The following is a 16,333-nucleotide window of genomic DNA, read 5'->3' on the forward strand; positions in this document are numbered from 1 at the left end:
AAATCAAAAGCAATATGCTTTTGTTTTAAATGTCCCCACACTGTTAATTGGCCTGTCAAACGGGTAATAGAGCAAGAGCCTATAGAAGGGCACAGGATGTTTCTCCAAGTGTAATATCTATTCATCAGGTTAGACGTTGCCGAGGTAGTTAAACTGGGAAGGAAAGTGATTCCACCCTCCTATAATCAAGCCTCCTTTTATCAAGTTTCTAGATTAATATTAGGAGGGAAGAGGCCAGAGGATTCCCGCTTGAACTGCAGGATTAGGAATATTTCTAGAATAAAGAAGAGGGTGTGAATTGACTTTAGTTTGCAAGCATCTAAAGCGGAATTACAGCTTGTAAAATAGGTCTCCATCAGTCTCCCGGGAGACGACTCAGCTCGACTTGGGTGTTCCAGCTCCTTGTTCTCTATCGATAATTAGTCCCATCTCAGCTCCAAATGTGTCTTCTCCACCCGCTTGCCCGCCCCCCTCCCCACACACATAGACATACGCTCTTATCCCCAATATATGTTGTTTGGTCCCCAAATTCCTTACATTTCTGAAGTCCTTCCGGACGCGGTCTCTTTATAATGGGATTGTGCAGGACCTAAATATTGGGGACAACACAACCCCAAAATGCCATCTTTTCGGCCGTCGGAGCTCCTTTTAAGGAAAAGAAAGTTTGGAGTGTGACTTTCTTATCGACGTGGGGGAAATGTCATTTGCTTTGTGCTTTGATGTCTGGCTGTCTTTCAGCCGGTCCTTGCATGTCATTACCAGGCTCACAACAGAGAAGGAGGTGGGGCGGGATTTTTGGGGAAGGGAAATAAAGGGGGGGAAAGACGAGAAGAAAACAAGAGCAGACAATTAGATGATTTCTGCCCTTCTGTTGCAAACGTGAATAGAGGAATTCGGGACAGAGAAGCGACTCGGCGGCTCTATTCTTAATAGAGCGAACATACATAGGCGGCTCAGGGAGCGGGAGGTTATTATTTGTTTCTACTCCAGGCCTTCTCTTTGGACCACGTTGCCTTTGGAACAAGGCTCCGTATCTAGTGAAGAAAGCGAGAGACATTGAAAGCGAAGGAAAACCATCCGGTGTCGTGTAACTCAAAAGAGCTGCGATTTTCCACTACCATCCCCCGCCGCCACACGAATCCAGCGGCCAGCTCACTTTCTTCTGCAGTAGCCCAATATTCTATTTTGTTTTGTTAGTTGAACTGCAGCATCGTTATGGTGCTTCTTTCTTTTATCTCGCAGGTTTCACTAGGCCTGACTGCCCGTTGGTTTGTGGAAAGGCCCGTAGATAGCCCGACGCCTTTCACATTTCTGTTCCTGTGAATCTTTTGGCTTTCGAAGTCTTCGCCTTGGCCTAAAACTACGCCCTGAAAAGCGGCCGGGCCGGATATGAACCAAGGGCCCCAGCTTCGCAATTAAGAGAGACTATGGAAGTTTCGCCCCAAAGAGAAAAAGGGCTTTGCAGTAAGATATTAAATAGGCCAGACCAAGAGGCAAAGCAAACGCCGATGGGCAAAACTGAACTAAGTATCTGTGTACTGCAATAGTTGTGTGGGGTTACGCCGGGCAAGAAGTACAAGGTCACTTCTTGGCCAGCGGGGCCGGGTGGTTTTCGCCAGCAAAAGCGCTTTGCCGCTATTGTGCTGTAGGGAGTCCTTGGCCGGCGGCGTCCATTGCGCCGGGAAAAAGCTGCCACACAAGCTCCCGGTCCCCGTTTCTGGCTGGCCCTGGGACTCCCCACCACTACGGCTTAAAAAAAAAGGAAGCAGCACTTCGAACTACAGCGGCCCGGGCGGGATGGTTCCCGGATCACTATCTGGATGCAGAGAGACTTGGCCGTCTTGCCGGAGTTCGGAACACGTTCCGGGCGTCCCTTGAGAGCGAGGGGGGGAGGGGTCCCTGTCGCTTCAGCAAAACTGCGGCGTATGGGGTAGCTGCTTGCTTACTTCCAAGGGAGGCCTGGGACTCGCTCCGGCCAAGTTCCTTGGAGCGAGTACTCGGGGGGACCCGGAGAAGGGCCACCCTCTTTTGCAACCCCGGCTAGCGATGAGGCGGGAAGACTAAGGCTGCAAAAACTCGGTGGCGGGAAAAATGACCCTCTGCGCATGCTCGAATGGACGGCGTGTTTCCCATCTGTCCCTGTGAAGTAAAAACCGTTGAACCCTCTGAAACGGCCGTCGAGCAAGGCCGCTTTTATCGTTTTGGTGAATTTGTGAATATGGTTTTGACACTTTCCTGCCGCGTCAGCCATGGCTTTACTGGTTGCTGGATAGAGTAAATCGCAGCAGGTGGCCCTAAGCTGGAAGACGGGAAAAGCTACAGCCGTTGCATTTTTCTTACTTCTGTCGTGATGCGTAGGTCTCACGGCGTCATGGCGGCGATAGAAAGCCTGACTTCTTCGGTATTGCTAAAGGCAGGGGAGCAGCAAATAAAAAAGGAGTTGGCAAATTTAACTGAACTTAGTCACACTGCTTCCTGGAGCTATTTGCTACCCCAGGGTCTCTGTGCTTGTTGGCTTGTGTCTTTCCAGTCAAACAACCGAACAAACATCCGTGGCAAGTCAAAGAAGTACACGGATAAAGAAGCCCCCACCTGCCCACTTGGCAGATAAAATCACACGGGAAGCGTCTATTGCAGGAATCTTGCCTGAGCCTCGCAACCCCGGAGGGCCTTCCCCTGCTGAGCCAGATGAGACGGGAGCTGTTTTCCTTCCTTCGCTCCGCCACCTAAGCAAGGACGTGGGTAGACATTCGTTTAATGACAAGTAATTGACAAATCCGAGAGGCCGCATTACCAGTGGCGGGGACAGTATTAATTATTGAAAAACCATTAGCCTCGGTGTGTGTCCTGCAGCGATCCCATCTTGCTGGGGAAATGTAAGCTGTCACGTCAGTTTAGATGGAAGGGAAATCAGATGAGGAAATCCCCCGCCCTTTTCCTCTTCGGACCCAATCTGGAGGGGAAGCGAAGGCTCTTAAGAGCCTGCCCTCCGAGACAGACCTCACACGCAGTCGGTCCCGAGGAGAAAGTCCCTCCCACTCTTTAGGGCTCGGAGGAACCCAGGCGGATCTCCTGCCCTTTTCTAAGGCTTCTCCCCGGTCTCTGCTTGTCCCTCCCCACCCGGCGGCCCCCGGGTACTTCTTTAGTCGGAAGAAAAACTAGGGAGTGGAGGGGAAAATATTTTGAAAGGCGAAGTTGGCTAGGTATACACCCAGAAAATGGGGATTCTAACCAAACTGGGGACGTGTGAGTGTGTGTGTGTGTGTGAGAGAGAGAGAGAGAGTGTGTGTGTGTGGTGTTTATTATTGCTTGTTAACTGCCTTCGTAAATGATACAATTATAGTTTCACCGGACAAATAGCGTAACAATCACTTCTAAAATGAAGGGAGGGTGGTTTTGTTTTGATTTTAGCCACTGCAGGTTACTGACCTTCTCTAGGCAAACGGGAATACCTATGGTTCTGAGGTGTGTGTGTGTGTGTATGTGTGTGTGTGTATATATATGTGTGTGTGTGTGTGTGTATGTATGTATGTATGTATGTATGTATGTTTATGTGTGCGTGTATACCCACTGTATATATGTATATGCATATACACATACACACATACATATACATATATACATGCATATACATACGTACACACACACACACACACACAGAGTATGTACTAACACACACACATGCACACAAAACATGCAAAAAGATACTAAGAAATAGTATCCCAAAGAAATTAAAGGTGTGAGATAAGTAAAGAAAATACAGCTAAATTGATTGCATCATTCATTGTCCATACATACAATCCATCCTTGTTTCCTGAATAGATACAATGTTTCCTATATTGCCTTTTATTCTTAAAACATTTCTTAACTCTCTTTTTCAGAGTTTATCCAACAGTGACTGTCTACTCTAGGATATCTCTTCTTCTCAACCTGTTTACTTTTCTTTTGTATATTTATTTTGCCATTTCAGCCTCATTTATTCTCTATGTGCCCAAACTACTTTAATCTACTTCTTTCATGCTGGTCACTCATTTTTGTATTAGCCAATATTCATTCAGTACTATCTTGCTTTGATAGTTTTAAACTTTTAAATAGTTTTAAACTTTTAAAATACCTTATTTCTTCATTGAACTCAACTTGTTTTCATGTTTTTGTTGATCTAGCCTATTCTCATTCCCCCAGTGGACAAAAGGCCAATCTTGCATACAACTTTCTTCACTTCTCTGAACAAACATTCAATAAAAGACATAATAAAAGACCTTTCTGCCAGTATTTGCATATCTTAATTTTTTCCTCAATTTTCCCATACATTAGAAACATCCCAACAAGTTAAAAATGCATCTGCTTGCTTTAGTTCTTCACTGTTTATGCATAACTTGCAATTGTGAAATTATTTTTTCTTGTCAAACACAATCTCTTTGTTCTTTGATACATAAATGTTCAGATCCAAATTTGTTGCATTATACAATCTTTCTAACATTCATTGTATATTGATTAGATTCTCAGCCAACAATCCAAGGATCAACTTTATACGAAAACACCCATTTTCCATCCCTGCAATGTGAAATCTTAATAATACAATATGCATACTTGAGGACAAAATAAATATGTATGTGAGAAACAATCAACTGAAATAAAATTAATAACCTTTGAGTTCCACTGACTTCAGCAGATTTCAATGGAAGCCTGTGAGGTGGGAAGGTGAGTGCTTTTGCCTGGATCTTAATCCTTTCCTGCCAGATCAAAGCACCTCAATATACATGTTGCTTTGGTGATGGAATGAGCGCCTGCACATTTTGGACAGCATTGAGAGAGAATTTCAAGACAGTGAAAAAACAATCGGACATCACCTGTTTTTTAACCACTACAAGCTAGATGTTATAAGTAATTTGCAAATGGAATCATTCTTGCTACCTGGAAACAGTAGTAACACATTTGGAGGGATCTAACATTCAGGTTGCCTGACAGATGAATGTAATGAAAAACTCTGAGAAGATGTCCTAGGTAGGAAGATGGCAAGTGATGCCTACCTCCTATCCTATCCTAGGTTTTCACCAAAGTGAAAAGCTCTGACTTTTCCATTCTATCTATTCAAAGTCTTCACATTTTTTGTTAAAACAATTAAATGATGAAACCTAATTAATGGAAAGTTAATATTTTGGGGTATCTCCGGGGTAATTCTGGCATTGTGTCCAGTGGTTAAAACCTGTGTAGAGATGTGTTCCCTCGTTTCTTTTGAGCTTTAACAAAAGGAGAAAAAAAATCGAAGTAGCCATATATTGAGAAAAGAGGGTTATCTATTACCTATTGCAAAAACAAAAGGCCAGATAAAAGCCAGATAATTGTCCAGCTATTATAAGCAGAAAACAAAGAAAGCACAATAGGAGGGGGGAGAGGATTTAGAAAAATTCAAGCAAAGTTTTGCAATAATCAAATCTGCTACCGTTAAGAGAGCTTGCTATATGAGATCAAAGTGCCTGGTTAGGCCAACAACTTTGTTTTTTTTTTCAATAGCCAGACAACTGCTCCATGAAAACTACTGATCCCTACTCTTGGGTAAACTTGAATTTGCTCCAGCTACATATTGCCTAACCTTTCTGTCACCACCACTACCACCAGCCCCCAGTGGTCCCTTCAGTTAGCTGCAGTTGCGGAGAAAATCTTCGAGAAAGAAAGCAGCAGCAACGGAGAATTCGCACCTTCGCTTCAGCCTCCACGGAGCAGCATTCCTGTGCGGTGCCCTGGGCACCTGTCCGTGTGTGTAGTAGAGGGAAGGCTGGTTGGAACCAGAGGGCATCGGGCACCCAGATCCATTTCTGCCTAAACCAGCACCAATGGAACATTTTTCTTTCTGGGAAGTTTAGGGTGAGGGGAAAGAGACTGTTGCCTTGTTCCTCTGGGCCCGATTCTGAGTGGGAAGTAGCAGTAAGTAGGAAGCAAATACGGTTCTCCCCTTGTACAATGCTCCCAATTAAAAACCAAGATAAATCCCTACCTGATGCCAGAGAGCTGCAGATCACAGATGACAAGCCAGATACCCCACCGTCTGCAATTCGGCGGAAAGGCATCGCTGCATTTATTGGAGCGACTGTTGACTTTAGCACAAAGCAAAGATTTCACTGCCCGCTAGTTTAAAAATGAATATTTTACCAAGATATCGATCAGCGTTATAAAATTCAGTTAAGCACAATGGCTCAAAAGGAGCAGAGGAAACAAGCGCGCGCACACACACGCAAGCACGCACACACATACAATATACACATAGCGAGAGGTAAAGAACAGCCGTCCTAATATCTGTGTAAATTTACCGAAGTATGACGTGCTGCGTAAAGTTTGCCCTCCTGGAATTTGGAGTTAGATTTTTTTATTTGTTTACTGATTTTGTTTATTCACAGATCACGACGACTTAAAGCACCAGCATTTTTTTAAAAAGTGTGGAGATGAACTAATGAGTGTGATCTTTTGAACCTCCCCTCTTTTTTTTAACCAAGCCGCCATCCGCGGGTTTAAGGAAAAAAATATGAGCAAGGAGAGACAAAAATAGAAAGAAACAATTGCTACTCCAGAGCAGACTTCTCAGTGGCTCATTTTTTTTTTCTTCTTTAATGTCTTCGTCCCTCTCCTCTTTTTTCCCCCCTTGAATGTCTGCGGGCAGAAGTAGATCTTATCGTTCGTGATCAGCGGAGGGGGAATCAGCTAAGTAGTTTAAAACGAGCGTGGCACAATAGGGCAGGCGCGCTGGGACCAGCCAGGTTAGAGCGATCCATTGACAGCCCATTGTCTCCCGATCACTCCCGTTTCGGACCTTCATTCTTCTTCGCGACGGGAGCCTTTTATGTGATAATGAACACACATTTTCCGCTTTGCTTCACAACGTGTGTGTCCTTGCGGGCGGAGAAGAGTCCTCCTTTGGGGAGGCGGGAGGCGCGCCTCACTCTGTTTTTAGGGGGTGTCTTCTCTTTTGCTTCGCGACGACACCATGTGAGGGCTAAAGTAAAAACCTTCCGTTTTATTTCACTTTAAAAAAAAATAAGCGAAGGGTCTATGCACGTGTCTGAGAAGTATCCCTTGCCAGTTTAGTTTAGTTTAGTTTAGTTTAGTTTAGTTTAGTTTCCTTAATAAATAAAAGCAGCCCAAGGAAATGTAGAATTAGGGGAGGAGATGGGTTTATTGTCTGGCTTTCCTGGTCTTAAGGTCACATCTTATTTTCTACCAGGGTTAAAAAGGAATCTCCCTTACTGATACTGACTGAATCTTAAGAAGAAGCCTAGTGGGTGTGAGTCCCATTAGAACTGAGAGGTTTAGAATTAAGTTGAAGGCACAATAAAGAAAGAAAGATTTGTTATAAATTAGCACTTGCCAATAAAATGTAAGCTGTAAAAATGACATTTAATTAGTTAACTGTACATCTAAATGTTTTTTTTAGAAAAATTCCAGTAAATATCCAAATATTAAAAATATTCCTTTAATGGCAAGGAAACGTGAGATTGGTCATCAAAAGGTCAGAGAAATTTTATTTTCCAACTTTCTGACTTGTTGCCAAATGATTAACAGTTCAAGTTCTGATTTTCCACATATATAACATGCTTCTCTCAAGCGTATGCACAACCTGTGTTCAGTCACGCAAATCTATAAGCCCCCATGCACTTGAATGCGTTGATCCCATCTTCTTGATGCTTAATACTCTGGGTCACTGGGAGCACGGCCGATGATTTGGGGATCCAGGTGCAATTGCATTTATTGATGTTGTATCTGTAACCCTCGGTCATTTAATTTTGCGTTCACATTTCCTCAATAAATGCAGCTTTGAGGCCAAGCTAGTTGCATGTAAACTGACCACAGTGATGCCAGAAAGGAACCTCTTTTAAAAAGCCCTTTGAACTGCTAGATCCTCCTGTCAGCTGCCACCCCCAGTTACTCTGAAGAACAATCCTACACACAGAATCTAAACGAGGACCAATCCAGAGAGGGGAATTTGTCCGCCCCTTCCCCCCCCCCTTCTGGGCTGGGTCATAACTCTCAGTAATAGGGAAAGTTTCCTATCTTCTGCATGGCTCTGGTACAGTACCTCCAGTTAAAATGTCAGAAGCCAAAATCTGTGCACTGAGTTTGCAGGACATTTACAAACAATAACATTATTGTCCATCAACAATCATATGGTGCATGATTGTTTCTCTTTTGATTTGTTGCTGTTCATTTGCAACTGTGGTGAAGAAGCTAGAGCTACGTGATTCACAAGCTGTGCAGATAGGGCCCCATTCAAGACTTTCAAATGACCAAGGAGAAATGCAGGTGTTGTTGTTTTTTTACATTGGCTTAGGAACATCTGCCATTCTTAGGAAAGGGACAGAAAGGCAGTGCATTATGTTATCACTGGAAGCTTTCAAGAAGAGACTGGACTGTCATTTCTCAGAAATGGTGTAGGGTCCCCTGCTTGGGGATGGGGGGTTCGACTAGAAGACCTACAAGGTCCCTTCCCTAACTCTGTTAATATGTTATGCTTTAACAGTGTACCTGCTTTGTCAGTTTGACAAACCCTGTGAATGAAGTTACACCAGGCAGGGCAGTTTTATATCCTAGTTGTTCAAGTCTATTTCAAGCGACTTCAAATAGGCCTTTATAAATGTGCCTTTATAATGTTTCTTCTGCCCTTCATGCAAGCTTGGAAAGTTCCCCAAAAGGGGCTGTTTGAATATGTGCTCATCCAGTTTATGGATGACATGATCTTCCCATTGAGTCTGTGCTCTTATTAGCAGTGTTTGGACTGATGGCAAACATGCCCTAGATAAAAACATCAGCATCAGGTACTTCATTATGCTATCTGATGCCTAATATCCTGTGGTCATTTTTGTATGTGTTTGATATTGAGTCCATGTTTCACAGGCATACAGATGGTTAGTAAGTACCACCTGTAAACCTTCAGTTTTGTTACAGAGCTGATTATTAGGTTCCAATACAGTGGAACGCAGTCTACCTACCTTTGCTATTCTGCAATTAAATTATGTATCAATTATCACTGTTCAGGAAAAGGTACTACCAAGATAATTAAATTGGTTAACTGCCTGTACTTTCTGCCCTTTGATTGTGATTTTGCACTTTGTGTATAGCCCATGAGGAGCAGGCTGGTGCATAGCTTGGTCTTTTGGATGTTGATGGTAAGCCCAAAGTCACAACAAGCTAGGAAGAATTTATCCATACTGACTTGAATTTCTGGCCCTGAACCAGCACCCAAGAGGCGGTCCTCAGCAAAGAGGGGAGTAGTTTCCTTCACTTTGATAATAGCTTGAAGTCTCCTCAGATGGAAAAGATTGCCATCCACTTCTCACCTACCTATGAATACTCTAAAAACTGCTCTTTGAAGGGCATCAGAACCATTTTAGCTTTTGTTGGAGTGTTTTCTTCTCTTCTTTGAACATTCATTTCATAAATTAACACTCAGACATTTATAAATTGGGTGACTATAGCATTCTCTCTCCAAATGTTTTAGTTTAGACTATAACTCCCAACAACTTCAGACAGCATGGTGAATGGTGAGTTATTGAGCACTGTAATCCAAAACAGTTTGAGGTCATCAGATAATCTCCCACACTGTTTTAGGCCACCCGTCATTCAATCTCCTCTCCTTCACCTCGGCATGGCAACTATGCTCAAACCAAGCTACAAAACATGTTTTGAACAATGCTATACCAGCAAAGCTTTGTGTTCTTCTCTGGTAATCTTCCCTGACTGATTGGCATTTAGATGGGTCAGCTGGCTCCACTGATCCGAGTAGGATCTCTTTTTAATTCATAGGAATACTTCTGAGAGGTATAACCCTTACTGTTATTGGCTCTCGGGAACGGAGCAATATTTTCCATATCTCCTCTTAAGAAACTACCAGGGAGTTCACTGGGAGTTACTTACATTTGCATTTACAGTTGACCCGTGCATTATCTCGAAGCAATCAAGACTGCTTGCCTAAACATTGGAATCTTACGCGATCCAGCCAAACGATACTAGATTTAATGGGGCTGATTTCCGTGTAAACATACTGAATAAAAGCCTCGGATTCTCGCCGGGAGCTTGCCAGAAATGAAGCTCATGTATTTAACTCCGAGGACCATTTTGCTGTTCCGGGGAGCTTGTTTTTAAGGAACTTCGAGTTATAGCTACTTCTGGTTCAATGCTTTTGATTTTTACTCCGCTTCCTGGATTACAGGGCAGCTCCCTCTTATTGAAATCCCGGCGGTTTCAAATTCTCAGGATTCCAGCCAGACAACCGTTATGGGGAAGGGAATTCTGTTGTTTTGCGTGGGGTTGGAATCCGACTCGCTTGAAAGAATGGGTTTGACACCGCAAAATAACAAGCGAGCCAGGAAACCACACTTAGTATGGGATTTCAGGTCATATGCTTGTAGATTTTCTTCCATCCTTGCTCCCAGCTCACTGCTGCACTGAAAAGCACGCGTGTCCCCACCTCACTTCATCCGATCTGGACCTGGGTCGACCGACCTTCCCTCCTCTGTATCCTGGTCAGCGTCCAAACGTTAACTTGGCCGAGGAAGGGGCGGGCTTCCGCAACATACTCAGTCAAAAAATTGTGCGCAGATTGCAATTGTAATATCATAGACGAGCTATTCTTTCAGTAGTGCGAATGAATGGGCGGTGGAAAGGGAAGAAAAGCAAAACCGTCCCTCTCCCCGTTCCTAGCGCCCCGCGCACCTCATTCAAAAAACCCGGCATAGCTGCGGATTGCAGCTCTATCAGACGAAAATCCCGATTTGAAGAAGCAAAAACGGCAAGTAGTTAACGACGTTTCCATGAATGGGCTGGACTCTGTCCGAGTCTCGCCAAGGGAAGGAAACCATGGCAGCAGAATCGCGGGGTGGGGGTCTTTCCTACGTACAGACGCAACTGCCCCTCTCTGAAACACTGGAGGAAAGGGGCACTTGTGGGAGAGGCGGGGGGGGGGGAATTACGGCCAGTGCAACAGCACGGCTTTACACTCCACCCCACCCCAATCAGCGGAGAAACTCTCAAGAAAGCTGGAGCTGCTCTTCTGCCCCGCAGCACCCGTGACTCTGGAGGCGGCTTCTCTTTGACCGTTTTTCCTTTCTAGTGCTTCTAGCCGCAATCGGCCATCGCTGTGGCGAGATATAGCCTATCTCTAGTGCTGATGGACCTGTGGCTCAACGCTGGTTAGGCGACGCTATAAAACACTAGTGTGGCAATGGTCTCTGTCTGACGAAAAGGACTTTGGAATCGGAAAAAAAAAAACCTACAGGGCTCGTAGCACCACTAGTCAAAGGGCTGGAAGACAGGCAGAACAGCAATTCCAGCTTTCAGTCCCTAACATTACACACCTTTTTTTTTAAGAAAAGGGAAGAAGGACAGAGACACAAACTAGTACGGGAAAACGGAGATTTTGCCCTCCCATGAGCCCACCAGACTGAATTTAGGAGAGGTGTTGATTATAGTGACCTTCCTTCTTCCATAGCTTTTATACAGACTACATAAGACCATCTCTCCATTATTTTGGTTTCTTTACCAGACAAGAGGGAAACTGCAGGAACTGTGCATTTTTATAATTGTACTAGGAGCCACTTGTTTGAAAGTGGAATCATGACCTTTACTAAACAGTTGTTGATAGATTGCTGGGGTGCTGTTAATAAGATGCTTCAAACTCTTGGTTCTTTGAAATATACACTGCATATTGATCAGCATCCAGCTAAAGACACTTTAATTACAGGTCCTTTGGTACAGGGGAATTGATTTTAACCCACCTATGAAAGTTAAAGGAAGAATTGTTTTTTTTAAATGGCTGGATTTTGTCACTTGTAGTTATTGAAGGGTACAGTCATATTCAGACTTACCTGGGATTACCCTTCATTTAATTTAAGGAGACAGCCTCTTTCTCTGATGTAAGAACACAAAAGTTCAAAGAAGCTTGGTGCAAAACAAAACAGGACTGTAACTTATTTATGCATTTATGAAGAAGCTGATATTCAGAAATTAGTATAAATGTTTTCCATGAGAACATACTGTAACTGTAAGAAGTGATAAATTCAACGGACTTACAATTCTGTCTTTAGTTAAATATTACTAAGTAAGAACAAATTATGCCAAACCATTTAATGCAGCAATGAAAAAGTAAAGTTTCAACCTCATTGAATTCATTTTCCCTTCTGTGGACATGGATAGGATTGCATCATTAATAGCACCTGCTGGGTATCACTAATTGCAACATGTTCGTAGGATTCCCACCTTATGATATATAAGCAAATCAAAACACTCAAGGCTGTAAGTCATAATGTTAAATATTATTTCCTGCAAAGTGAATAGTCAAGAAATAGAAGAGGTCAGTTAAACTCAGTGGGCCTCTCTTGAAAAGATATACATGCAGGCAGAATAATTGAATATTCCTAGTTGTAGTTCATGTAAAAACTGTGCAATGCTAAATTACATAGAAACATAATGGGCCTGGAGGCTTAAATATGTGTTCCTATATGTCATTACCACGGTATAGAAAGAGAACAGCAAAAGAGCCCTTCATTTGCATTTCTTTTCTTCTTCTTTTTTAAACTTAATACAATTAGTACACTGAATTGAAATTATTCCACAGTCTTTTTCAGCCCCAATTTAAAAGATTGTATTATTCACTTAAGCAAAAGAAACTAGGAAGAGGTGATGGATGCAAAACTATAGATCTTAAAGAAATGTTGAAGGACAGGGGGGAAATATCCAACATCATTTTAATATTGGTTTGTGGGAATTTGACTGGTCGTTACCAGAATACACATTTATAAGCCATAAATAAAACGTACAGAAACGATAAATTAATTTGATTCAAACCTTTGTGCGTCAAATTACAATCTAAAGCCTTTTCTCCCCCCCCTTTTTTTTCCGATTTCATAATGCTACAGCCTCTTTGATCCTCAATTTTCAAATCTAACATCAGTTCACACACGCACACACATACTTCTGTGTCACTTCCACATCCAAAAATAGATATATTTGTAACTTCCTAACCCAAAATAACAAACATACCTAGGGTCGCTTTTTAACGCCTTAAAAAATCTTTCTGATTCAAAGGAAAGTTAAACGGGTGTTCGAAGGAATCTGAGCATGGTCACGGGCCGGATCCGCAGAAGGGGTAGTTTCCACTCCTGACCGCCGTTGGAGTCAATGAGTCCCTCCACGCTTCCCCTCCCTTCCGCGGGCGCTTAAAGTCATACAACAGCGGGAAAAGTACCCAAATATTTGGTGCCCCGTTCCAATTGGTCGAGGGCATGAGTCGGGTTCCCAGTTCTGCGCTCTCCCTCCCTCCCCCAAAGACAGATGGGAAATAACCTCGAGCGCTCATCCAAAGAATCGAGGAATGAAATTGTCCAACATTATTTAGAGGAGCTTTGGACCATCCCTGGACGGGGTCTCTTTTTGTGGGTATTGGGTCAAGGGAGCAGGGTAGCTTTGGGCACAATGTTCAGACTTTCCGAACTCTACGAACTTTTTTCCCGCCCCACAAAGTCTCGGTTTTGGCGGTCGGAAAGGAGAGAGGGAGAGGGTTTCTTTAGGACGAGTTCATGATGGGCCTAGAGTACATCCCTTGATAATAGGAGGCGTCTCCGGCCAAGGGCGAGGCCTCGAGGCCGCTTTTGTTCGTGACGGAGCCCATGGCCAAACTGCCGGGCACCGGCGAGCCATAACCGGCGTAGTGCATCACTTGCTCGTAAGCCTTCAGGTCCATTTTGGGGTGGGGAGGATGAGGGTGGTGGGAGTGCTGATGGTGGGGATGGGGGTGGGGGTGGTGGGCGTGCTGCTGCTGCTGCTGCTGCTCGCTGGAGGACATTAGGTTAGTGATGGAGAAGGGGTGGTTGAAGGCGTAGTGGTGCTCGGCCTTGAGGTGGGCCTCGTGGGAGAGCCCCGGGTGGGCGTGATGCTGAGCCAGCAGGTGCTGCTGCTGGGCCGGCGACGGGGCAGGCTCCGGCTGGCCCTTGAGCTCGGCCAACGAGCGCTTGTGCTCTCGGCAAGGCGAGGCGTTGGAGCGCGGCGATTCCGAGGCTCCGTTTGGCCCCTCGCGCTCCGCCTGCGGGAGCGCCTTTTTGCCGGAGCCCGAGGCCGGCGAGGCCCCCTGTTGCTGCTGTTGCTTTGAGCCGGGCGGTTTCTCGCACTTGAAGCGCTTCTGGCGGCGCAGGTAGCAACCGTTCTCGAACATGTTGCCCGAATCGGGGTGCAGGGTCCAGAAAGAGCCCTTGCCCGGCTTGTCTGGTGAGCGCGGCACCTTGAGGAAGCAGTCGTTGAAGGAGAGTGAGTGGCGGATGGAGTTCTGCCAGCGCTGCTGGTTCTGTCGGTAGAAGGGAAAGAGGTCCATGATCCACTGGTAGATCTCGCTCAACGTCAGCATCTTGTTGGGAGACTGCTGGATGGCCATGGTGATGAGAGAGATGTACGAGTAGGGAGGCTTGGCGTGCGTGTAGCTCCGGCGGTAGCTCTTGGCGTCGCGGGCGCGGCCCAGACCCGCCGCTGGCCCGTAGCCGCCGCCGCCGCCGCCGCCTGCCCCCACCGGGCTCAGTGCAGAGTAGGCGCCCAGCGCGGCCCCCATGGAGCCCGCCTGGGCACCCAACGGGCTCAAGCTGGGGCTCAGGTGGGCCGCCATGCCGGCCATGGCCCCCGCGCCGGGAGACAGGTTCATGCCCGCTGGGCCAGCCGCGTAAGACATGCCCATGGAGCCGCCGGACGCCACAGTCGAGAGGTTGCCGGCGCTGCCCATGGCGGGCATGGTCATGTAGCTGTTCATGCCCAAGCCGGCATTCATGGAGGAGTAGCCCTGTAAAGGCGACAAAAGGAGGGAGCCTGGTGGTTAGCTACTCTTGTGTCCAGATCGCAACCCCCCCCCCATCCCATCCCATCCCCGAGAACCCCATCTTGTCTGGCGACCCACGCTGGCCTCCTCATTACACCGCACATCCTTCCTGGGCTTCCCCAAAAACCCTTTGAAATACTGGAAGTATTTCTGGAACTGCAGTAGCGCTGCCTTGGTCAGGACTGCCAGCGCTCCTGAGGTATTTGGCATTTCGGTAGGAGAGAATTAAGCTGGTGCCGAATCCCAGCCGATTGGAAACCGCCCCCAGTAAAGTCAGTATTCAAAACAGCCAGATTGCCCGGATCGTGTCCAGGGCGAAGAAAGGCGCGCTACGTTTACTGGAAATTCCACTGGATCTCTCTAAGAACAAGATTTGGCTGTTCACCCCACAGCCACACTCCAGATCCCCATGATCTGGAGTTCACAGTCCAATTCCCAGATTTTAACAGCTCCTCTGGGATGTGCGTGTGCTTTTATATCCTACTGTATGGGAAAGCATTTTGCTTAAGTAAATTGTCTAGTTTCTCGAAGATCAATGGGAACTTAAATCTGTTACTTGTTAGGGAGGAAGAAGATAGTATGGAAACACCCCCCGCCCCATGTTTAGCCTTAAATGTTGATCTAGAAACAAAGTCCGGCAGTTCCGGCACCTTCCCGCTTCAGAACATGCAGCGCGATCCAATGAATGTTTACTAGAGAGGTAGGTGCCATTGGATTCAGTTAGGATTTACTCTCTACAACCGGTAAGTATGTGCACCACCTCAATTCGAGAAACACCAATCAATTGAATGACGTTCAAGGCGTTCGCTTTCCAGTTAGAAGAGATTCCCTTGGATCGCAATGTAACTTACTTCCCAAGTAATCAGTGCGTGTTAGCATTGCTAGCCCACCGGCAACTAGATCCATTAAAAGTCTCGACCCCAATTAAGAGTGTTCAAGCTTAACTCAAAATGTAATCCCTGTTCTTGGGAGTAATCCACATTGATTCTCCTCGGAATTTTAGTTCTCAACAAGCTGAGGACTGCAACTCAAAGGCAGCGCTAGGGCACCTCAACAGATCAAATGAAACCCTAAGGAAATCAGCGAAGGGCTGAGTCCAGACCGGCGCCCTTAAGAATGGAGGGGAGCAGTTCAGAGCTTCAGGAGGAAACCTGAAAAGTGCATTGGCTGAAGAAAAAACGTGTATTGAAGTTCAAAGGACCCTGCCGTTTCCTGGGCCATGTGGAGCAGCTACATCCAGGCACTTTGAGAAATTATGGGTTGCAGGTAAATCTTTGCTTCCTTTACCGGCGACCATCAAATAAAACAACACATTTTTGCTTCCTTTTACATTCCCTTTCCCTTCGACTCCGAACCTTCCCGGGGCAAGTTTTAGAACCAAAAATGCCCCCCCCCCCGTTCTCCTTGCTTCCTTATAGTTCCCCCCCCATGCCTCCCCCCACCCAACTTCTCTCTGCCAAACACAACTTTGTTAGGATAGCGCGGCTAGGC

The 16,333-nt window shown here is 45.6% G+C and overlaps 1 protein-coding gene across 5 annotated transcripts in view; it reads right to left on the minus strand.

Annotated features, from left to right (window-relative positions):
• The window catches only part of FOXA2 (forkhead box A2), a 75,468-nt gene that overhangs the window by 56,439 nt on the left and 2,696 nt on the right, over nt 1-16,333 (minus strand). For 2 of the 5 annotated variants that reach the window (XM_081952512.1, XM_081952510.1), the window contains exon 2: nt 5,996-14,806. In XM_081952512.1, coding sequence (XP_081808638.1) covers nt 13,550-14,806 — 1,257 coding nt within the window. In that variant the 3' untranslated portion in view covers nt 5,996-13,549. Of the gene's footprint in view, nt 1-1,577; nt 2,727-4,105; nt 5,909-5,995; nt 14,807-16,333 lie in introns of those variants that run through there. The other 3 variants (XM_081952514.1, XM_081952513.1, XM_081952511.1) reach the window with 3 other exon arrangements.

This window comes from Natrix helvetica, assembly GCF_964273705.1.
Source record: "Natrix helvetica genome assembly, chromosome: 4".
Lineage (NCBI taxonomy): Eukaryota > Metazoa > Chordata > Lepidosauria > Squamata > Natricidae > Natrix > Natrix helvetica.